Consider the following 26,279-nt stretch of genomic DNA (forward strand, 5'->3'; position numbering starts at 1 on the left):
CATTTTCATAAATACAGATTTTAAAATGTTTTTCAAATATATATGTGAACACAGAGGACATTCTAAGCAACAAAACAAAGCAAATTGAATAAATCTTTTATATTCAGATAATTTGCTCGGGATAAGTCTTCTTTTTGTTTATATTCATATAAACCTAACTATCCAAGAGAAAATATCTCTGTTCAAGCCATATAAGCACAAAAAGCCAGGGAGGCTGGCTCCATGATGGGCAAATTCACCTCAGGGAAACATTATTTTGTCTGGTCTGTAGAACAAAGCCAGCAAAACACCAGATCCCAACTTTAAACCATTTTATGAGGACTATCACACTGGTAAAGGGGGAAAAAAAATCCTAGAAAAGTAAGGTTTGACATACGTATCATGGACCATATTCTTCTAAATCAAAAGTGGGATCTAGACAAATTGACCTACATGACATCATAAAGACCTAATTCTTCTGCTTGGTCCCATAGGGCGGAAAACAACCTGCCTCCCCTTACTGTGCTCTTAAGTTGGAAATGAAAACCAGAACATTTCTGGCCAGCTTTTCCAATGAAAGTGGAGGAGGGCTTCAGCACAAATTCCCTGAAGGAATCCTTGAATACCTTTTAAACACCATAAAAATACTTCCTTCCCCGCTCCCCACTGAACATTAGGAAAGCATATCTACCCCCTCTTTATTCTTTTTTTTTTTAATCTCTTAGCCTGTTTTGGGCCTAAAGTCACTTATATTTCTCCTTTGACTGACCATCATTCAATCAGATTGGTAAAAACACTTTTTTTTTTTTTTTAATATAACACGGCAGGAGTTATTCAGCATTTCATGGGCAGACAACAGCAGCATGTGGAAAACGCTTAAAAAATTGATGGGAAAGGATCTTTTCAAAGCAACTTTAGACACCAGTGTTTGTTGAACCTTTTGAAGTGCTGTGAGAGTAAATAATAATATAAAACATTTTAGACACAGTAGGATTCATAGCATAAACCAGATAATTTACTCCCAATGTAGCATACAGATGTTTCTGAAAGAATACAGGACCATGTGAAGAGGTATAAACCTGCAGCCATTTTAGCAATGCTCTACTGAACGTGTGCTTCCCCATCAGTCAAACAGTTAAAAGCGGGGTGAGCTTGTACATGCTGTTCCTTCATGAAATATTCGACACAGAAAAGTGCCAAAGCAGCTTAGTTCAAAAAGAAGCTCTGTTATACTACAGTGCAAAAACATTTCAACTGTAATTTTGCAAATAATGTGAACACTTGTTCTTCTGGATTTTTAAACATTATTTGTCTTCTAATGTTGAGAAATAAATTAGTTACGAGAAGAATAACAGAGCCATGAAGTTTGGAGTCACATATAATAAGTCTGTTGAGTCTACTGTAAGTAAATTTACTGTCAAAAAGAATCTTTTTAAATACTTCTAAAGTAGCCAGTTGCTTCCAGTAATAAAACAAACCATGAATGCTTCCATGTGCAATTAAATCTCCATCTTGTTTGTGCACCATGACTGAACTAATAAACGTTCAGAGCTAGGAATGTGGTGCAGCACAGTGCAGACACCTGAACTGGCTCTGTGAAATCAGGAGCATGTGGAAGCAATAGCATTACCTGTTTTTTCCGTTGTGTTGTATTTCAGCTTTCTCCTTGCCATTACATTAGCTAATGGAACGATGACATAACATGGTGATGACAATTCCATTTCACACATGCATTGATTACAATGTATTTAATAAATCATTCCTTTTCAGACTATAAGCACAAACTTGCTTTTATTTGATCCAAGCCATAGTAAATCATCATACGAAAGACATTATGAAGTACTTCTTCAATTCTTTTTCTAATAGGCTAAGAATAAGTTTAGAAAAAAAATTTATTATATTATGTTTGATCGGTCTAAAGAAAAAATGAGGGAGCTGCAATATCAGTCTTCCAGTAAATAACAGGATGTTAGATTCCTCCACGTCCACTAAAAGAGCAAAGAATAAGAACTATCCACCAACACAACAGAATTTTTCTACCAGAATCAATATACATTGACTGCTCCGCTTCTTATCCCACAGTCTACTATGTAAACTACCCTGAAACATATCTCTTGAAGTCATGCACCATTGTGTGAAAAGAGAAATACTTAACAATGGCCACACTCTTTATGATATCTGCCTAATCTAGGTTTTTGAAATACCCAAGTCATGTCTACATCCACATCTACTAGCAGTCTAACATTTTTAAAAGTGTAACTTTCTGTACAAAATGGTACTTGATGAAACCGTGCCCCGAATGTCTGGCAAAAAGCAATTCTGACCTGCAGGCAAAGGAACCTGAAAGCTGCTGTATGACATGAGCCCACGGGCTCTGAAAGGCTACTCGTGTCTCACCTGCTACGTCAGTGCAGACATACAGCAATATCCAGTCTTTCTGCAAAGACCATGTCAAACTGATCATAGTTTGCAATAAGGCAGGGGCTTGAGAAAGGTGTATCAGAGACGATCTTTGACTAACTGGCACACATTTTTAAGCCTTTAGAATTAGTATTTGAAGTGGGGGAAAATAGTTACTTTTCCATTTGGGTTTTGGGGGTTTTCTTCCAATCATTCAGTTCACTAATCATACGCCAAAGCCAAGTTTTGTCTTGAATTCAGTTTTCAGATTTTTTTTTCCCTTCTGACTGAAGAAATATCCACCAATCTGTCGTGGTTTTGCCCAAACTGGCCTGAGACCAGGACACAATGCCAATTAAAAGTGACAATGCAGCAAGGAACAGAAATTGACTTAAAACATTAATAAAAGCTGCTTGTTAAATATATCAAGATTACCAATAAAACTGTATGAATAATTCTGTCCACCAGATGGCATATGCCTCACATTTTGTTTCAAATATAGTCAAACTTCAGTCATATGGGTGAAGATTAGACTTTTCCTGATTCTTTTTCTTCTAATGTACAAATTTCAGTAATAGTTCAGAATTTATACAGTTTCAACAAATGAATAGATACGTGCTGTAATCAAGGTATGGAAAAAGGAATGAATTTCCACACTTACAGTACCAATAGTCATCTATCAGCTGTTTTGAAACCTTAGCCTTTTCTCTCCTAGCAAGGAGATGCTAATACAGTTCTATCAGGAAAGTTATACCTGTAAAACTATCCTTGCAGAGATTTGGGTCAGCATAAATATAGTATAAGGATTCTCCTACCACTATAGTTTGTCCAGGTTCTCTAATGAAATTGTATTGCTGAAAGAACTGCAGCAAGACAAAGATTTTATCATTATGGATATTGTATCAGATATTCACACTTACTTATGATCTGAATATATATTTCTTGTGTGTGTGCAATGTACATAGGTACGCAAACCAGGTCTAAGTGGAAATCAGTCATGACAGTTATGCAGATATTGTAGTCAAACAGACACAAAACTTGTAAACACTTTCACAGCGTGTTTCAGTGGAATTTAGGCCCAGATTTTCCAATTGGACTCCTGAAATCAAACCTGTAAATTCATAAGACTTCTAAATGTTGCTGGTCTGATTATAAGAAATACAAGGCATTCAGCATCTCTAAAATCATGATAGTTTTATCCAGTAGACTAATCGTGATTTTTTGGTGTCTGGTTTAAATGCCTGTATTTAAAAGTTTTGGCCATAACTTTTTTTGAATAGTACTAAAGTGTGAATGCTACCTTCAAAAAAGCATAATGAGAGTTACTGTATAAACAAAGCTTTCTCACACTGTCTCCCTCCTGTTTTGGGGGATCATCTCTGATAAAGAATAGTTCAAACGTCCATGCTTCTTTCTTGGACTGATGTCAGTCAGATCATTTGCATCTGTCCACAGTATTTGGCTAAAACAAAGGCACCATGTTAGACATCACGTCAACCGCTGGCAGGACAGTAGCAACTTGCAACAATTAGGAAATAGGCCAGCCTTTGAGCCAGGGATCTACAAAGCCTCATGGTCCTAGAGCCATTTGATCCAAGCAAGTGCTACAGGTCAAACTTGACTCGGGCAGGAAACACAAAACAGAATTTCTTTTACGCCCTTTGTTCTTACCTAGATCTTTTGTTAATAAATGTGGAGGATCAACAGCTGGACCACGTGTGCTAGCAGACATACTAATAAGGAGATCCTCTAGCCACAGAGGACCAGATTAAAGAGAAAAATCAGTTAATGTTATTCAATAAGCAGATGTTCTGTACTAGACAAAAACTGGTATCGGTGACTTGTTCGTAGTGCTTGCTTATACAATATGCAAGTTAAAAATTAGAAAAGTACAAGAATTAAAACTGCAGAACATTGACTGGCAACAGCACTCTGCCGTCTACAAAAACCGTGTGGTTTCAAATTTCCAGTTAATAAATTGTCAGTGCTTAATCTATTTTTCATTTTATGCACTTTTCTTGGAAAAAAAATCATAATAAGGCAAATACCTAGAAGAAAAAAGAATACGGCTTTCGATGTTACACAGTAATGATTAATCTATTCTAGACCAATACTCCCCAAACTACTTATTGTCCCATAACAGTAACCTTGACAATTCATTAAGAAGTTGTTTCCCAGATTTAAGGGGTCCTGAAGACATTAATGTCTTAACATTTTGGCCTAACAACATGGCAAGGGTTTTTTCAAAAATAAATATTTGGAAAACTTGAACTTGTTTTACTACCCTGCAGGTAGACTGTGCCATGCGGCCCCTGCCCACCCAGCAGCTGCAGCTGCTCCAGATCCCTGGTATAGCTGTGGGATTCCCTCCCAAGCAGCTGGAGCTGACACAGCCACAAACAGCACAGACAGAAACTCTAGGATGTGATTCAGGACAAGCCTAAGAGATAAGCAGCTCAGGTATGCTAACAGAAGGAACAGAGTTTCCTTTTCCCCCCACTTTAAATCTGGACATAAAATGGTGGAAGTGGAGGGTGTGTGAGCCCCTGCAACAATTCCGCCCAGGTCAGCAAGGTTTCAGCAAACCATAGTTTTAGCGGGGTTGGACCCTGGGCTTAAATGCCCTCAGGCCACAGTGTTGAAAGAAACCAGCATGCCTAACAAGAGGACCATAGCGAAGGTGGCAACAGTTTAAAATCTGAAGTTCAAAGTTCCCTACACTGCAGGTTGTAGGGCAGAGGAGGGGGAGGCAATGAAACAGGACAATATGGACATGGCTGAGGCAGAGGAATAAGGTAGACTACAGGGTGATGATACAATGCTTATGAGGCTTTTCAGTTTTATTTCTTTTTTAAAATGACATTTAATGTCAACTTTTTTTTTTCTGTTCTCAAAAAAAACAAAATCAACTTACGATCTGGACTGTTTTAGATTTGGGCCAACAGAGTATTTATCAACAGAACATGAAGCACATATCTCATCTCAGTCAAAAACTACAAAATTTGATCCAGCTAAATCATGGACTCAGTCATGGGTTTACAAGCTGTGGTGCACATACTATTAATTATACACAAATGTCACCTAAGCAACAAAACAACTCTTCTTGCATGTGCACATGTGAAGTATTGCTGCTATCACAATAAAGGTAATACATGAGCAAGATAAATTTGGGAGCTCTGCCCCTCCTCTCTGGGAGAGAGGTGGAAGTCTAAGGCCCTGGAAAACACGGAGACTCCAGATATCAATAGCAGCGTTGAATTTTCTGATATGCCTCATCTTAGACTTCTAAGAAATTTTGTTATCCTAAGCTTTCCAAAATTAAGTTTCATTCTACTTCATTATTTAATTTCATTCGTTGCCCAGATAAGAATTTGAATCTCTGCTTGCAGATTTGAATTTTTTAAAGCAACCACCATTTTAAAAAAAGCATGTTCTTTTCATCAGATACTTTCCATAGCAGAAAATATTCCCAGGAAAAAAAAAACAAAACAAAACAAACCATGATAAAACATCATCTAATTAAAAACCCAAGAAGCTAGCAAAATAGCCCAACTACTGAGCCTTGCCATACATGCTTGGCTTCATCGCATCAAGCCTTGCCAGAGTGCCTCAGTTCATAATGGTTTAGAAATCAAATGATTACTAACAATCTCTCTCCAAATTCTTTTAATTTTCTTTATATTTCTACTTCAAGTGCAACCTTTGTACATAACCATCACAATAGTATTAGCACTGGTTTACATATGTCTTAGTTCCACAGGAAAACAGTAAAACCTTTAGTTCTGGTCAGGTTTAGAAAGAAGATTATTTTGTTTGCTCTCTACATTTTTAAAGTTCCAAAACTCAAAGGACTCTTTGTCAACTATCTCTTTTATTTTCCTTCCAAGTTTTTCATAGAACACTGGCTCCTTTTCACTAGTTCTTTCTGTTAACTACCTTTCATATCTCATTAGCAAATTCTGCCCAGTACTGCTAAATCGATTTCCACTTCTTTTACTTAATGAAAAAGGGGTTTTTTCGGTTTTTGTTCTCTTGGATCCACCGAGTCACAACCACATGGATATTTCCTGTGAATCTGCTTTCATCTTGGCTGTCATTTTCCTTGTGTTTCTTTGCAGACTGGAGATATTAAAATTAAGCAATGATCAGAGGAATCTGGTCATTAATGCCTAATATAAATACTAATTAGCAAATACCTCTTTTTTCCTGATGAGTACAACAGGAAAAAAGTTACAAGTGTACTATTCTCTATGATAGTTTGATGAAATGGACATTTAACTTCAGCCAAAAATACCAGCTCTTTTGGAAAGCCAATTTCAGTCTAAAAGTGTAATACTACAACCATGTGCATATCAATCATCCAATGTGAAGTTTAAATGCTGTTTACTAACTTCACTGAAAAAAATTCTCCAAAAAGAACATGGAAAGGAAGAGGACCAAAAAGAGCTTAAAATGACATATAACAGCTATAAATGGTAGAGTTGCCACATATAAATTTGTATGAGCTCAAGAAAGCTGATGTAAGACTAATAGAAGCAGGAGTGCCCATTAAGACCACACAATTGCATGAAGACGTAACTTCAGCCTTAACTATTAGACTTGACTGAAGAGTAGATTGTGAATATTATGAAAAAATACTATCTAGTAGTAGAGAACTAAAGGGAAATGTATTGGGAAGTCTGTTCTCTACATAAGACTGAAGGATAAAGGAAGGTCCATAAAGACCACCAGCCTGGGGAATAGTAAGCAAGCTGAAGGTAAGTTCAAGAAAGGCACTAGGGAACAAGAACAGACAGCTACTGATAGGCTTGAAGAAAGAAGAGCAAAACTACTTAGGAGGAGTTATAAAAAAACTAGAGTTTTCAAGGTGGGGAGGGGAACACTCCTGACAGAATTTAATGAGAAACACCACAGAGACTTCCGAGTTCAGGAAGCCTAGAATAAGAGAGAGCAGATCTTGGAGTCATCTACCAAAAGGAACCTGTAGAGAAGGAGCCTGGAAAAGCCATAGGGAAATGAAGGCAGCGCAAGCTGCAGGAGTCAATCTCTTTCAAACGTCAACAGCTGGACCATACCCTGAGGTAAATGCTATTAAGGCTGGCATTTGTAGAAATCTGTGGGGCCCTAAAAATGGTATGGGATAAGGCCTATAAACGGGTAAAGATGAAAAATAGTTGAGCGATACCGCACCTTGTCCAGGGGAGCAAACACATGCTCTAATGTTCTGGAGCTGGGACCTTCACCACAGACAAAACCCCAGCTCTTCCTCTGCTACTTGTTGATAAAAAGTTCAGTGACCTAACAGGTAAGGAATATTTAAACCCCTCAATCCAGGGAGGATCACTGGCCATGGGAGTTGACATGCTATTAACTGTCTCTGATTGTGTACTTTTCTGTCGTGCCAGAGGCTACATAAGATCTGACCACTTAGGTCACAGGGAGGACTAAAGCAGAGCAAGGGACAGGTGACACTAGATTCCACAGAACAGCCTGCTGCACTAGGATTGAAAAAAGAAGGGACAACAAGCGATCCTTCCACAATGCAACATAGTGACAACCTCAGTTCTGGAGACAGAGGGCAATATTTTCATTACTATCTATGTGAACACCTTTCAAGTTAGTAAATAACTCATTTAAAGGTCCTGAAGAAAGATGTCTGAAGCCAGGACAAAACGTAGCTGCTCTCTGTGTGTATGTGGAGTAAGTTTACCATGAACAAAAAGAAATAACGTGTACAGCACGATCCAGTCCTAATAGACCAGGATATATACCAACTCTTCCCTGTCTTCCCTGCTAAACTGCCCTGCTTTATTCTGCAAAAATACATACACAAACTCAGTTCTAAAATTCCTAAATAGTTTGTATGATTACAATAAAGAACACATCCTGTATCCAAATCAGTCCAAAAACCAGGGAGAGGGAGGTTGAACAGGACAAATATGATGTAACAGTCTGGTCATTGTGTAGATCATAGATCAAATAAATCAAAATATTCTCATATGAACACAAAAATTCGGAACTGCTTAAAAAATTCCATCACACACCCCCAAATTCCCCACACAAATCTTCACCCTGGTGTTTCCGATGCTGGAATAATTTTCTTCTATCAAAAGAGCTCTCTGTGTAGCAAAAGCTTTGTAATCAGTGAAAGATCTAAGTACAGCAAACAATACTTCATCTTCTGAATTTCATCATAACTTTACTTGTAATGGTGTCCAACTTATTTGTTTTAATATTCCATCCACATATTATAAAGGTAATTTTAATTCTGAAACAAACCATTGATGCATTTATCTCCTCAGCAGCTAAAGCACTGGGAGGAAAAACAGGAAACAGCTGGTCAAAGCTAAAGTGTGATGAGAAATGTGTTCAAAACCAGAAAAAGTTACTCAAATCTGGTCATCATCATTTACAAAGGCTGGATTTGCAGTTTGTCCAAACCAATGGCAAAGAAACACTGTGCAAGCAAAACTAAATATGCAATGATTCACAAATGCCTGCTAAAGATGAAAGCCTAAAGAACTTTGTTGCTCAAAGGAAGTATTCAAATCATTATAGAAGTCCATCTCCGAACTGTTGGATAAAGGAAAAAAAAAAGGAAAGAAACAGAAAAACTCTATTTCTGGACTGCCAGAGAATAAGAAAATTAATATGCCGTGTTTTAAATATGATTCATATTGTATTTCCTGCTTGTTGATAACTTCTACCTATCTTTTCTACAGCCTGAACCCGTTCAGTGACTTGGTGTTAATAAACCAAAGCCTCCTTTATGCTGACGGCAAATCACTAGATGACAATGAAATCTTCATGTAGCAAAAGATTTTGCACTCCTGAAGTTCTCCCTGACTGCATTTAAGTAAGGTAAGTTTCAAAAGGACACATTGGTGAGCCAGAACACAAGTTAATTTCATAAAAAGGAAATATTATGAATGTTCATGAAATAATATTTTTTTCCTTTAAAATATGTACATTTACATCTACACACATTAGCCACCTAGTGCAATGCCAAGACTGTAAACAGACAGGAAGTCCAATGCTATGGTTGCCACGGCAACCATAATGTGCTCATATAAAGTAAAATATCTTACATATGCACAGGGTCAGAACGGCCTCAAGTTTGTAGCATGATGCTTTAACTCTGCAAAGTTACTCCAGATAAATTCCTAATTTAAAACAGAGATCATTGATGACAGTTTTCTCTCAGGGGTCTCTTTCTTGATCCAACTCACAATCACATCTAGAACAATTCATGGCTGAGATACATTGTTAAGTTTTTGCTGAAAGATAAACTATTCAGAATTATCATTCATACCTTTATTCAGCCTAGAAGTATTTCAGTGTTGATTGACTACATACATTAAAAAAAAAACCACCTTGCTTTTTCTTTGCTTTTATGCATATACCTCTAAAATTACCAAATATTAACAGTTGGAACTGGTGGGAAAGAGTTTTTCTTTTTTTTTCCACCACTGGAAACTTAGGATATGTCTCTCTTGCAGACTACAGCACAGCACACAGCTACTCAGCCTGCTGAGATAAAAGAAAATTTAGCCACAGCATATGGAGAGTGTCTGGGAGAAGTTTATCTTCTCCAAAAACCCAAGTGAGCTCACTAATAAGTAACTGCTTCTAAGTCTATAGAAGCGATGAGATCATCGCTTCTTTGTAAAACAGCTAGGACAACACATTCAAGTCCAGAAGTAGGGCTTCCAACCAGTGTGGTAACATGAACAGTAAGCAACAGTTTATGCAACTGAAGGGTACTGAAGGAAGTTTTGTATATCAAGTTAATGATCCCACCTGAATTATATGCACTACGCACATTTATACAGACAAGATTTTTTGGTTTAAAACTAGTTTTAAAAGTGCTTAATATAAGCTTGGCATATGTCTCTATTAAAATGTTTGATGTAAAATTATGGTTCCCACGAAGCCAATAGATCCATTTTGCACATGCTTCTTTTTCTCCCTCCAAATAACTTTATCCCAGACTTTAAATAGACTACAATGTGGCCAGGATTTCACCCATTCTCTAATACTTGAAGGGAATTCCTAAACACCTTAAGAACTAAGACTGCTGTAACATGAAACTAGAGCAGCTAATATTGCATCCTTAGTAAAGTTTCTGCCCACGCTTTACTAATGAAGGTTTGTATCTGTTGTGATCTATTGAAAGCAATTTTTACAGTATCTGGAGAATAAAATAAAAATAATCATGAAGAGTACATAAGAATAACTTTTAATCATCTTAAAAGAAGCTCACATTATTTTACTGTGGATTCAAAGTCCAAATGTTGGCAACAGTCAACAGGCATCACAGTTACTGGAAAAGCTAAGGAAAAAAAAAAAAAAGAAAAGAAAAATCTTCTGTTTTAACATGAGTTAATTAGATTAGTCAGAGGCCTGCAACAAGTGCATGGGCTGATTTCAAGAGAAAAACAAACATTTCATTACGGTTGCACGTTCCCATACTATGACAGCAAACTTATCTGTAGGTATATATCTTTGAGTATTTGCTATCCTAAGAAAATCTTAAGTTTTTACAATAAGTGTTTTAATTCCAGTGATGAAAAGACTCTTCTGAACTTCACAGAAATGGGAAGATGAAGACAGGAATATTATCCATAAGTAAGAACGATCATAAGCCAATCCAACATATTTTTCTCTCTCATACTCAGCTAGGGGATTGACGAGTGCATCTCAAAAGTGAGTCTTTAACCTCAGTTCAAAAATTATCATATCTTGTTACAGTTCAAAATATTAAAAAAATTTTACACAATTTGCAGGACAATATGAGCACTGTCCAACACATTTATTTTGCAGGTAAGGAATAGCTTCTAGCTATGTAATTTTCTAGTGAAATTATTAGAAGAATAAAAAAAAGGAAGAAAGTAGTTACAAATGCCAGGGCTGAATGTTTATGTTTCCAAGGCTGCCCCACTTCCGACATTCCTGATGAAAGCTGTATGCTGTCACACTGCCCTGAGTCACCCTGGTTCCAACTGCTGCACTGATGTTATTAGCTTTGGTTGGTGTGGGAGCACCCTCAGAGCTCTCCTGTCCCCTGATACTCCAGTTCATACGTACTTGGACAGTACCCAACAGCTGTTTTCTGTTCGATTGGTATTCCTTTTTTTAAGCTGTCACCAGTCTGTATTTTCAAGCAAAATTCTTCGAGACCAGAGGCTCATAATCATACTATACCAAATCACTTTTCACAAATAGAGAAACCAAATAGCCTCGTACCTCATGGAGAAAGCCTTAGATATTGTGGCAAATACAATTTTACAGTAGAGATTTTTCCTCTAAGTCCTTCTTGAAATTTCATACCAATAAGATGTTTGCCTACCAATTACTGTCAACCCAAGCTTATCTCATTTTCAAAAAACCTTCTTTTTACAAGATCCTGAAAGACTGTAGAAAAGCACGACAAATTAAAATGTATATGAAATCTCATCAATTTAGATTTTAATTATTCACTCACCAACAGAGTGAGCTTTATATGGCACAGTTTTTATTCACTCATACCAGTGTAAACAACCCAAACTTTTCAACAGTTCATACAGGTAATGGAGATAACTTAGTTTCAACTGAGAAAGAATTTAGAAGAGTGTCCAACTCTAACACCCTAAAATGAACACTTTAATGTGCTGCAGGGAGATTTTCTAAAACAGATCTTCATGCTTCTTTACAGTTAATGAACAGTCACTAGAAGGAAAGTCAGAAAATGTGGAAAATCTGAAGGCATAATATATTGCTCTTGCCAAGACTCCCACACTATTGGCTCTGAATACCTAAGTGTGCTCACAGCTAAAACTTATTGTTCATAATTTGGCACAAAATTGTTAAAGCTATGAGGCAACTACAAAATAATACAAAGTATTAAGAGATTTATCTCTATCACACATTATGGTAATAAAACTGACTACTTCTACAGACAGAGAGTAAATTTTCTATTTTTAAAGCTCGACTTTAAAACTAGAGTAACTCAACCCAAAGCAAATATAAGCACAGAGCTTCATTTAACAAAGTTCAATTTATTTTTACGGCACTTACTGAAGGAAAAACATAATTTCATGCCTATTTGGCTTCTCTTTTCCTTCCCTAATTTTTTTTCCGAATAGTCAATTTTGCTCATGAACTTTTTTCTTTAAACAAAAGACTGCAACTGTTATGCAAAGAAACAAGAAACACAGGGCCCGGGTAGAACAAAAACCAGCTCATCCATACCTACCACCTACTTTAGCATATGAATATAAACCTTTATGTATAAAAACACGACAACATTAGTAACAGGCAAAATACTCATGCAGAGTCAGATAAAAAAAAATATTGTTAGCGTGGAGGAGATCCCCAACCACTTGCAGATTATTTGCTTTATGTCATTTTTCCTGCAAATTCTTTTCAGCATGTTGGCCTAGGAATTTTATTTCCGAGCGGAAAAACAAAATATCTCAAACCCCAAATCTGTCTGTAATTAACAACTGCAAACTATCGGATTTTTTGGGTATGTTGTTTGTTGGGGTTTTTTTTAAGTAAAACTACAAATATAGCATGAAGTTTACCATAAAGAGCAGTGTTACATTTTAGATATGCATGCAAAACTGGAAGGGAAGAGAGTAAGAGTCCATTTAAAGAATTCCATCTTTTTAAATATGGAGCAAGAAGGAAAAACCTGTGGGAAAACCACATAATCCTAACAAAAAGATGATATCACAGCAAATCTAGACCTGAAATTCCTACAGAAACAATTAAAAAGAACAGAGAAATAAAGGCTTGTAAGAATTTAATTTTTTAGGCTGCTTCGTGGGTTGTGAATCTCACAGAGTTTGGCAGAATAACTTCACTAGTAAAACTCACATTGCCAGGTGATTTCATGGGGCCACTCCAACAAGCTTTGTGTCTATTCTGCCAGATCAGTCATCTGAGTGAAACACAGCACATACGCAAGGACTCATGCTTCTTATTATTATCATTAGCACATGGGAAATCAGAGGCTTTCAAGTTTTTATTTCACTTCTTAAGAATAAACACAGGCCTCTTCATTATCTAAATTATGCTTGGAATACACTGGAAAGTGCATCTTCCAAGATATTACTAGATAAAAAGAGGGTTATACTATTCATTCTGACAAAAAGTTGACAATAAAAGGTTTAAATTAACCTGACACCTGAGAAAAGCAACAAAAAAAACCCAAACATGTTCTTCTGAACATATAGCATTACTGACCTTTCCTTTGTTCATAAACATATGTTAGCATTTGATGTAAAGTGCTCCTGTACTTAGGTGGTGCAACTGGTTGTCAAAAGAGTCAAAGCAGATGTTATTTCTATGACTGACAGTGAAACACACAATCTGTGCTTCTGAAAATTTCTGGCATTTTCAGAAATGCCAGAAAACCACGCAATGTAAAGACACACTGACTAGAACTGCAAATAGACCTCTGGCAGAGGTGGGGGGAAGTGAGGTGGAGGAAACAGAGCTCTCTACAGGTCCAGAATTAAAATTAACATTTATATTAATTGCAAAATATTAGTTTTAGTTCTGAATACGTTCAAAATGAATAATCAATTCTAAACCAAAAAAAGTTTCAGGAAAATACCATCTATTAAACAGAAAACTACTTGTGCCTGGCTCTGTTACTTTAGAAGTATTATCCAAGATGACTATTTTAGATATTATATTAATAAAAAAGGATAATAAAAATTTTTTAACTCCAAGTCTTTTTTCTCTCCTTAACTGTTTGTTAACAGATGCCACCAACTGACTTTAGCTCAACTTTACGGAAATCAAGAAATCTTAATATGAGACTCCTTACATTAGCCATGCATCATCAAAAATCTTTGCATTACATTGATTTTACACATGAATCATATCAATATTATTGACACTATATGGAAAAAATACCTGATGCTAACAGATGCTGAACTACTATACCAAATCATTAAATTAATTATTAAACACTCCTACAAGATAAATCTATAATAAAATCATTATGCTATCTGGAAACAGACATGGGGGCAATTAAGTGTTTTTTTCATTGTTGCCGTATCAGTATTTGGCATTTCAGTAGCGCCTTAGTAGCTATGAAGAGTGGAAGATATATTAGTGTGCAAACTTCTATGAGAGCAGAGTTAAGCAAGCCAGCAGAATTCTTGCTTCTTAAAGCTCAAACTACTGGCATCAGGAATGTAATGACACAGCAAAGATGGTACTGACGCCTACAAAATAAGCTTAACTAAAGAATTAAGCTATTATACATTGCAACTGTGTTGTCGCAGCTGTAATCTGGAGATCTTGAGGTCACTTACCTGGTTTGAGAGAATCACCCCACAGCAGTCTAGTGAGCCGCTCAAATTTAGTACCTTAGTCAACAGTAGACTTGGCTACTTTTGTCATATTATATTACAACTACTGCAGAAACACCCTTATGCCGCAGAAAAAGAAGTATACTTCAGCATTATGAACCTAACATCTCACAGACACAGATGGTTCAATGATTCCAGAAACTCTGACTTTGTAATTAGTCAGATTGCTAATATGATGCAGCTGAGCTGAACCCAAGTAGTAGATAGGTTTTGCCAGGCCAACCAAAGCCAACACCAAAAGCTTCCACTCTCATTGTTTCTGTGGCAAATCTTCACATCTTTGGTATGTACCAGTGTGAGGGACTTGCACTGTTCCAACAGACAAGCAAATTTCTCATTAATAGATACAACCGCCATGTTACATGTATCCATTTGTCAAGGGTAAGTACTGCACTGTATATAGCTGCAAAAACTACAAGCAAAATTAGAGAAAATGTTCAGCATAAAAATTTTCTCACTTCATACAACACATACATTAAATCCAGAGTAGAGGAGTCTAAATCTGCATACAAATATCTATAAGTAGTAATCATATATGCTATATTACATATATATGTGTGTGTATATATATATAATTTCGTGTATTTTCTATATAATCCAAAGCCTCAGTCCCACCTTCCTATGCAGGGAAAGAAAAAAGAAAAAAATATTCAAGACAACAGTTCAGTGCCTTTCCTTTATTAGCACTAGAATTTTTATGTAAGGGATATGAACAAATGAGACCCACATTTTCCTACTTAAAACATAAAGGTCTCTATTGTTCCATGTTACACCAGTCCTGCTATGAAAACTTAATTTCTCCAACTTTTTTTTCCCCTTGAAGAACAGAACTACTGTTCACTTAGCTGTTCCAAACAGAATGCATGCTCAAAGGGTGAGATAAGGGGAAAGAAAGAACAAATTACCACATTCATTTACTACTTTCTCCTTCTTCCTTTGATAATTAGCATGAAAGCTTCCTGTAAATGCTCATAATTCATTAAATTATTTTAACCCAGCATATATGTTCAGCAGGTCCATATATTTGTCACATCCACCGAGTTAATTTCTATGTTTGTGGAAAAACCATATATAATGCTAAATAAGCCATAAACACATAGAAGTATTATCACAGAAATAATATTTGACTGTAAAATAACAGAAAAATAATGCTAAGAGTGCTTAATGCATATTATACAGAAATAGATTAAATACAGAGGTTGATAAGAAGGAAAATATTTGTAGTCACCATTTGGAAGAATAAAGACTTAGAAGCTTTTTCTGACCATGAGAAAACATTCTGTGCACGGTAATTACACAGAGTGCTTTACTGTGCCTGTCAATCTTTTGTTCATTTATAGACAGAAGTTTTCCTATTTAAGTAATTATTCGGTGAGTATTTATTACATTTATTTCTGAGTTTCTATGTGTACTAAAAAAAAAAAAAAAAAAATAAAAATCTTCAAATTAAAGCCCTCACACCCCGAAATGCTATGCATTCAGTATTATGCAGCAGTGGTGGAAAGTAGTGAAACAGGCATGCATGTTAAAAGAACTCCAAGTCAAACTGGAAATGCCTAATGAAGAAACCTAAACACATGCTTCCCTTTTCATATGTGTATGAATGAAAATTACGCTAGATCTCGGCTACAAAACAGTCTCCCTTCCCTCCCTAAAAAAAGATTTTAATGATAATACAAATGTACTAAGCAGATACTATACTAGTTAAATACATGGCTCACATTCATGCCCTCACAGGGGTGTGACTCTGCACCACTCAGGCCACACTCTGTACCAGCAAGTTTGAGCTTCCACTGACTAGGACAGTGAATATCACAATTATGAAGCCACAAAGTTTTGCAACCTAGTGCAAAAACCCGACAAAAATGTTCGTAGAACTTTTCAATCAACTCTTTGAACAGAAAAAAATAACAGTTTCTAGAAGGATATGAGGATAGTACTAGAGGGCACAATTGTCATACAGAGCTCCTGAGCCACCAAGTCTACTATTCTATTATCACTGACAAAATTTCATAATCAATTTTACGGTTGGACTTGATGATCTTAAAGGTTTTTTCCAACCTAAATGATTCTATGATTCTATACAAGTAAGTTTTCCTCCATTTCAGTCCTGCTGAAAGCTGTTGCAGAGTCTGAGCACTAACTGCTAGAAGTTTCTTCCAGTTTTCAACCTACATTTATTCAGGACTAGTTTATAAGAATAGCTTATCTGTCCACACTATCCTTACCTTGGTTATTTTCCCCTCCCTAGAGCTTATTCACACATTTTGGCAGAGAAAAATCACACCACCTTTTTTTGCTAAGCTCAGTAAACACCTCTTCTACTAGTCTCCTTGAAAGAGTTTCTCTTGATGATTATCCTGCTGGCCTTTCTTTCTCAGTAGTCACATTTCAGATGAACCCTTGAGAATCAGTGGTCAAAATCTCTTTTACAGATTCCATAGACAACTATTTAATTACTACCATCACAGAAAATCTTTTACTACTTAAAGCAATTTATTAAGGATGTGCTATGTCATTTCTACAATAATAATTTATGTATTCATTATTTCGTTCTAAACTTAGAACTTTTTGTGTTATCTAATTTAAGAGAATACAAAACAGGGCATTATCAGCGTATTATTATACGTTATTCAACTATTATGTAATTTCTTAAAGTTATTTGCAAGCGTAGAAGCATTGTAAATAAGGGTAACTTAAGGAGAATACTATGCTTTCTTTTTTAGAGTAACAAAATTTTTCACGTGATCTAATACTACCACTTATCATTTTATACAATTTATTCCATGGAATTATTATATCATTAATATATCCATCAAATGTTTATATGCACTTATAAGCCATATATATTCAACAATGTATATCTATAATATATATTAGTACATCTATTTTTACATATACATGTATAAATATAAATGCATATTATATACATTTTCTATTAAAAATAAAACTATAAAATATGTATAAATTTTTTATATCTGTATACAGGTATATTACATTCTTATGTATAAATAATATATATAAAGATATATACATACATATATATACACACATACATCTATGTATATATACCCAATTTTGTATATATATATGTATATGCATACATATGTATGTATAAATTTTATACAGATATAAAATTATACATTTCACCCCATGCCTATTTTAAACCCAAATGAATTTTAAAGGATGAAAATAAATTCTTCTAAAAAGCAGTGTTCAACATGAGGTTTAACGTGGTTAATTGAAACATCCTATTCAGTGTTACTAAGTGTTTACTAGTTGAAGGCTTTTTTTTTAATGAAAAGGTCACCAGGTTATCAAAACTTTTACCAAAAAAAAAAAAAACCCCACAAAAAAACCAACACTATGAAAAGCTTACCTCATACCATAAAGACTTCTCAAGAAAGGAATTAAATTCCGATTTTATTAAGGACTGAATTACAGTTAGCTGTTCTGTTGTAATCCTAGAAAACTTCAAGCCACTGTTGTTTCTCCTTTGCTCAACATAATTCCAAGCAACGTTTCCTATGTGTCCTGAAGGTAAAGTCCTAACAATTGCTCTTGTTCCAGTATAAACTGATTTTTTCACCTCTTTATCATTTTTACAGAAACGTCTTATTAATAAAGTAGAACGTTCCTTTTTGTTTCTAAAAAAATCCTCTTCCATCTCTTCTTCACAGTCTTCAAAATGGCTCAGAAAGGGCTTTGAGGGCATTCTTCCAGTAAAGTTATTTCCACAAAAGTTGTGACCTGAGCATGTCACTTTAACCTTTCGTGGTGCTCTTTCCAGACATAAATACTTATCCCTTAAAGCGTCTTCATATACCTGCTGCCCATTTTCATTCTCACAACTATCTGTCAATTCCATTAATCTGCAAGCGCAGGCCGGGGAACCAGCGGTGTTACCATCGCCAACACTTACTGGCTGCAAGCAGTCATCCAAAATGAAGCCGTTGTGTAAACTGCACAAAGCCTTTGATATGTTCCTTTCACTAGCACAATGAAAGTGAAAAAAGGCCACTTTATCAGTATCATTGCTGTCATTCTTATTTACTGCTGTCTGGTTTCTTAACGAAGATCCATTCATTTTCAACTGAATTTCAGCAAGCATGGCTCTTTCCAGTGAAACAGGAATTCCAGTTTCCAGGCATGCCTCTCCCCCTGCTAAAGGATCATAAGATTTATACAACTGGCTGCACGGGATATTACTCCTGTAGCTTTTCGGTACAATGTTACAGTTAATGTTAAGAAATTCCACTGAATCAGGGATGGAGCTGTTCCTCTCACAGAAGTTTTCATTACTATTGTCATTAGTCACTTGTTCTTTCGCCAGAGAGAATATTTTGGGCACTGAGCCCTGAAGACTTTCTTCTTCAAGTCTGTGTAAGTATGAGAGAGCGTGTGTGGTTTGCCTTCCCGGCCTGGCAGTATGTCTTTTTATAACACTGGTGTCCAAAGCATTTTCAGTATTTTCATCTCCAGCTGACTGAGCAGGTATCACTTTACCCTGTGCCACAGAGACAAGAACAGAAGCTGTCATTTCCTCAGAGGTCATCTTGACACAGTCTTTAGTTGCTAGATGTGTGTTGGGAATTGAGGGGCAGGGAGGGGGGGGAGGAGCGTTGTTGTCTACCAATCCTCACACCATGATTTCAGTGTAATAAAAGGTTCAATGCTAAATAATCGGGGAACACAGTAAAATATACATTGACTACTTGTTCTTTTTGAACCGGGTTTTAAAAAAAATTAACTTTTTCAACTGTTCGGCTTACTAGGCTTCCCCAGCCTTGGATTACTGGCATGAAATACAAACATTTTTAAACCAGCTTCTTATTGTGACATAGCCATTCGCCTTGTCTCTTCGCACAATTAATTCTTCTATCATATGTAGCACACACACTGTTGCCTCGGGCTGTAGAAGACGACCAAACACATAATCCATGTTAAAGATACATCTCCCAATAGGGCATCCAAAAAGCTGGTTTTCTGTGAAGAAAAGAAAAAAAATACATATGTATTGAACAGAATCCATGGCACAAAATCTACAATCACAACTACAACAGAAGGAATTCTATTTGTTTTTATGTAAAGAGAAGAAATACAAACCAACAGAAGTTAATTATATAGAGCTAGAGAATTCCAAAATACACATTTAAATCTTTCTTAAAGACTCATTTCACAGTTTGGGTAAATCGCAGTCATGTTTTACATATTTAAATAGCTGTCTTCACTATGGAAAGCTACGTGACTGCAGAAAACTAATTTTACTGAAGCTGTTAACACTGAAATTGAACATACAAGATACATACAAAGAGAAAAATGTCTTTTCTATAATTTTTCTGACTCATAGCCAGGATAAGTTAAAACATTTTGAAGAACAAAATCATTTTTAAATCTACACTGTCTTTTAATAAATAATTACTTCCTGTTCAGAACTGAACTCTATCAAAACTAAAAGCGTTTTGGCGTTATACGGGTTTTCTTTTCATTAAACTTTATGTTACCATGAAATCATGAAGAAAACACAGTATTTTTGCCAGAGGTTTATGACTGAAAAAACATGAAGGCAGAGTAGGGTAAAAGACTGAAATATTATCAATAATGTTTTTGACTCCTTCACTTGGATGTCTTAAGCTAAAAAGTTAACCTGCCCTTCAACGTTGCCATTAATTCTCAGCTTTTTTCCTGCATATAGCATGGTAGAAGTAAATCTTGGAATCAGAAAATAAGAGGTTACAGATAGTTCAACAAACAGAAGAATAAGAGAGACGCACCCAGATAAATCATGATGAATTAAAATTAAGAAAATATATGCTTATATTTCATTTATCATATTTAATATTTAAAAACATTAAGTGTATTCTTAAAAATGTGGAAAATGCCAAGAGTTATATTAAGGGCTAAGTTTAATAAAACAGTCTAAATTCAATAGAGAAGTAAAAAAATATGGCTTTGAAACTTCAGTAGAAAAATATATCATAAAACGGAGGCAAATCACTGGCTAAGTACAGCAACTTGATCACTGAACTGATCAATCAAATGTTGACCCAGGCAGTATGACCCACTACAGAAGCCGAAGGGACTGCCTTCTTCAATTCAGTTCATGCAGTTTAGTTACGCATATTAATTAAATCATCTGTAGTCGATAAAACAACTAGGAATGATGGGAAGGATAACATCAGGAAAGCTTAATAATGACAGTAATTTGAAATGTTAAACCTATTTTGATACTCTTCTCGAGTAACAATGATTAACAGTTATATTTTAAACCATTTCAGAGTGTCAGCTTTCATTTTTCTTGATTACTAATCTTCATCCAAAAGCAGTTTGGCACAAATCAAAAGGTAAAACACACTCTTTAGTTAATAGGATATTTGATATGCTATTTTCTCACATAATGAAATGCAAAAGTGTAACTAAATGTATCATTTTTTCCTGTAGGCTAATCAAAAAGGAAAAACAAATTTAAGACAAATTACATTTCACTAAACAACCATGGCTTAAAAGTTTGTTAGCCAGAGAACAGCGTTCATTCTTCAGACAGTAACAGCAGTAAATGCATGAAAAACAAAACTGCAATTTTATATTTCAATCAAGATTTCAATTTTATTGGTTTAACAACAGAAGAGAGATCAGGGAGGGTCATAAAGGAAAGTGACAGAGACAGAACGAAGAGCCACAAGTTTTACATTCTCCATGCATTACAAAATGCATGTGCATGCCAGAGCAGTGTCAAGATGGGAAACTCAGATCCTGTATAAGAGATTTAGCACCAGAAAGGACAATAAAAGCTACAATTCATAGAAAAGTTGTGTAGAAGGAGATCGCAGTAGTTGGACGGAGTGGCAGGGACGGGACTTAAACTGGAGTTATGTTACCAACACAGTTCACAGAGCACACTATAAAATACTGCCACAGCACAATGGTAGAAGAGGTACAATGAGAAAACAACACCCAAGCAATTCTTTAAGTCCATATTCCCTGACAGTCCCTACATCATTAAGTTGTACCCTGAAATTCCTCTTAGTTCACTTTCTTCAATTTTAACTATTTCGCTTTGGAAAAAAAACACCACAAAACAAAACAAAAACCAACACACTTATAAGCACACACAAGAGGAAAGCACCTGAGCAATTATCTTATTCTATCATTTGCTATCCCCCTTCCCCATTCCTCCTTCCTTCAAATCCCCAGATAACACCTTACATAACTTTTTGCCACTACACACTTGAAGAAAACTGCAAGCAATCCATCTAGAAATGTCCCATCTTATTTCTCCTGGCAACCATTCAGTGCCCTCAAGTCCAAATCTACATACAATGATGCTGATCAAAGCAGAAAGATCTAGGAGGAGCTAGAATGAGAAGCAGCTGGTTTTTTTCTTGTTCTCTTAAGTTTCTTTGTTGCTATATCAACCTTGTAAAAGGTATAAAACATGTACATGTATCAGTCTTCAGTACTGATTTTTGAAGGATTTCTCTCATCTATCAAAACATCTCAGTCTACCAATTCATCTTTCATTTTTGCATCAGAAAAATTCCAGGCAATCCAATGAAAACACAAGCCACCAAAATATATTCATAAATGTACTCCCTGTAATATTGCTAAGCCAGGAATAAAAATTAATGGAATGAACTGTCACTGCAAAGAACATACTGCTGATTACACTGGTCGCCAAATGAAATTCTTACAAAATAACATCACTCCACAAGGCAAAAAGGACAACATAATTATGCAACTTTAACATCACACATTGAATCTGAGATCACAAAACTGACCATGCATGCTAACTTGAATTTTTTTTACATCATTCTTTATGGAGAAACTTAAAAAAAAAAAACAATCATATCCCTGATTTGCTTCTGTAAACAGAAAGCTGCTAAAATCTGAGGTCCATTTATATCCAAGACTGTCCACAAAGCTCATTCCGAGGCCAGGGCTGCTCTTCCCCAGTCCTCCTTCCTTCAATACCATTCTCAAACCTCTTTCTTATGCCAAAGCGTTTCTACATGTGTCCTCCTCAAACTGCTTCTCTAAGATCTTTTTCTTTTCTCTACAAAGTTTATCTCAAATCTTCCCCATCAGTGGTTTTGTTGGTCACCTGTCTCCTCAACTCCAGAGGCCACAGGCCTGCCCATTTCTCTCTACCAGCATCACTCTGTGTATCTGTGCCTACACCTACATTTGAAATCCATCTCAGCAAGAATAATGTCTGCCTAAGAAGATCCCTGCCTATGTCCAGCTGTTCCCATCCTCTCATGACCGTTGCAACATGATAGGGAACTGATCCATCTCAAGAATTTTTTGCTCAAGTTACTTCACAGCTAGATCATTTTCCCAATCCAGTTCATGTATGGTTGTCCTAACATGTGTGCTACAACAGCACAGAGGAGAAAATGAGCAGCATGGGGAAGGGAGGAAAATGCTGCTTGAATCGGTTTATACATTTCTGCAATCTGCAAATTTAATTTGATGCTTCAGCTATGTCCACCTAGCAGGTAGCTACCACCCAAGCTGCAGACTCGCTTCTCCCCTCACTCTTGATCTTCAGTCCCCATTTCCCGCATCTCGTGCGCCCAGATAGCATGAGTCCCCAGAGTTAAGTTGATTCAGCTGGCTCATTTGTAGGGAAACTATTCTTTTCATCCAAATGAATTGACTCACCTTGTGGCCACATGATCAGTATATTCCACAAAAAGAAAATACTGGGAATGCCTGGTAGGGACCCACATGTCTCAGTAGTAGCTTCAGTTTAGATCATGTTTGTTATTATGCCTAAATGCACCCTGAACACAACAAACTAAGAGGAAAGTTATCTAGTGTACAAGTATGCTAAAATCTCATCCAATAGCAAGTAAAAACCATGATGGTAGAGCCTCTGATCTATGGACAACTGCAAAAATATCTGAAGCTGCGGCTCTGCTGAACAGATGACAAGGGTTTCATGTGTCCCCCATTACACTCTTCTTAGTCTCTGCTTTCCACTGTAACCAACAGATTTCAATTCACTGTGCCCAGCAAATTCCTTAAACTGTTGGAATTCATTAGACATGTTATGAAGTGCGTTAACACAGTGTTATAAATGCTATCAAGTGTAAAACTCACAAACCCAACAAATAAAACAGCATTTTGGAACTTACTGTAAAATTGCAGAATTATCACTCCCTGTGGCTTCCCTGACTTGCCTATCTGCATATGGGTGGCCAAAGCCTAGATTCTCATATAAAATCCTCATACAAACTTATACATGCATTTGCATATAATGACAATGCTGAAATTGTTCAAAATCATATTCTTCCTGTTGCACATTCCACTCAAAACACACTGATTCACAGTTAAATCTGAATATAAAAGCACGTGAAGCAGACAGCTAAGCCTGCACTGTATTCAACACATGCTGACATTTTCTAAAGCCACTAGATTAGCTGATGAAATCCATTAATAACTACACTGGTTCATTTTACAAGGCTTAAGTTATGTCAGAAATGTAATGTGCTCCTTCTATCAGTAAAGGAAAGTGAAAATATAAGAAACTAGATCCAGCGTTAGTGAATCATCCTGGATGCAGAGGTCAGCCAACAAAGACAAATGAATAATGAAAATAAACAATCTGGCAACCTTTCTGCACACACATTCACAAATTGTATTAACTCTGAAAAAGCATGTGACACAAAACTAATTTGTCTCCTTTTGGTTCTAGTTAGTATTAATAATAATTAATAACAATGTTTAGTAATTCCTTATTCCCCGGCCATCTGGGATTAAAGTCTGTAACAGTCTACGTAAAACATCCAACATAATCAAAGACTATAAAATTTTGTATTAATTTAGTATCAGTTTAACCTATAATTCACCACTGAAGCTAATTTCCTTTCAAAGTCATCAGGAATTCTGCTTCAGAGGAAAAAAAAACACATTATGCTAAAATTTACACTATTATGTAGTCTAAGGAAAGGCATATGAAGGATCAGAACCATCACACAATGTGGTAAGTCAGAAAGCCTTTCAACTCTAGGCTGTCAAGGAAAAGATGATTAGATAAATATTGGAGGATGCTGGTTGGACTGTGGGAAGAAGCAGCAGCAACTGTATGAGGGACAAGTAGGGGATGGGTTGCATGGTAAAATGAGGATTATTCAGAGGAGTCGCCTGCTGACAGAGACGCCAAACGCAATTCAGTATGTAGGATGCTGTGGCAGCTTCACAGGCAACTTAGTGAATGCTTGGCCGAGGCTGACATTATGGGTGCAGAGAACGAGGGGGACTGACAAACAGGTATGTGACATTACAAAACACATACTGGTGGCTTCCATGGGCAAACTGCTATTGGACTGGGACAGAAGGTAATTCAAGACAGCTAAAAGGCAAATGGAGGCAGCCTGACAATCCTCCCTTTTTCCCTGGCTGTGCTGGGACATCTATAGTTATTTCTCCAACTTACATCCTACATGCTACATATACATAGTGACTATCTATCCTAAACAAAAGACGTTTCAGCACACAAAAAAAGAACAAACCAAGAACCAAATAATTAGATTAATGAATTCAAATTAATAAATATTTGCACAGCATCTAAGGCATAAGCAATCAATGAGTAAAAGATTCTTGGGAAACAGTAAACTACAGAAATAAATCGGCGCGGCAAGTGGATACAAAACTATGGATCATCTCATGTCACCCCGACAACTGTGTTTAAAACAATATAATCCCAGTTTAAGCTTCTAAGAAAACAACTGATTCATGAGGGAAGCTGTTTGTATACTAAAACTATCCATCTACAGTAACAAAAAAAAGAGCTTTTTTTTTTTTTTAGTAAATAAGCTACAGTTTGTTCCAGATCAATTCCTTGAGGAGAATAAGAAACCCACATTTATCAAGTCCTCCTTATTTTATCCTGTGTCATGCACACTATTAATTTTTCATTACAGTGCCTTATCTCAGAAACAAGCAGAAGACACCAGTACAAGAACAGGGCACCAATGTGTCATCGTCAGTTTTCTAAACCTTTCTTCTGCCCAGGGAACCACCGGCAAGCCATAAGGAGGAAATAGCCAGACTCTTAAGCATCGCTCAAGATGTGCACAAACCCTATTTGAACAGTTGGAAGCAAACTACAACAACATTTTATTTGGCATAGAGCATCATGTGGAACCTCAGATTTACCACCAGTGTCTGTGTTTCAACAACAAAAAAATCTCGAAGAACTACAGTATTTATATACCCTGTCAAGTTAGAGTCTTTTTTCTAATTTCTAGAATACTTATCTAAACACGATCAAGTATTAGATGTCCCAAACTACGCAAATGTCTGCCAGATGGTGAACCCTCTCAATTGCCTCATCATTCATCACTGCATCAGGCAGAATCTGAAGCTACTGCCAGACAGCAGCTCCACTCTTCATTTCTTTACAGAAATTCCTTTTCTGTATGAGAAGACGCACTGAGAGAACCCACAACTGAATTTATCTCACTGTCAGGGTCAGTTCTTTATTTCTTTCTAGATCTGATCTGCAATAAGCTGTTTAAATAAACT

The 26,279-nt window shown here is 36.2% G+C and overlaps 1 protein-coding gene across 2 annotated transcripts in view; it reads right to left on the reverse strand.

Annotated features, from left to right (window-relative positions):
* The window catches only part of PLCE1 (phospholipase C epsilon 1), a 164,860-nt gene that overhangs the window by 119,191 nt on the left and 19,390 nt on the right, over positions 1 to 26,279 (reverse strand). For both annotated transcript variants that reach the window (XM_074590283.1, XM_074590282.1), the window contains exon 2: positions 18,127 to 19,733. In XM_074590283.1, coding sequence (XP_074446384.1) covers positions 18,127 to 19,302 — 1,176 coding nt within the window. In that variant the 5' untranslated portion in view covers positions 19,303 to 19,733. The remainder of the gene's footprint in view (positions 1 to 18,126; positions 19,734 to 26,279) is intronic.

This window comes from Larus michahellis, chromosome 6, assembly GCF_964199755.1.
Source record: "Larus michahellis chromosome 6, bLarMic1.1, whole genome shotgun sequence".
Lineage (NCBI taxonomy): Eukaryota > Metazoa > Chordata > Aves > Charadriiformes > Laridae > Larus > Larus michahellis.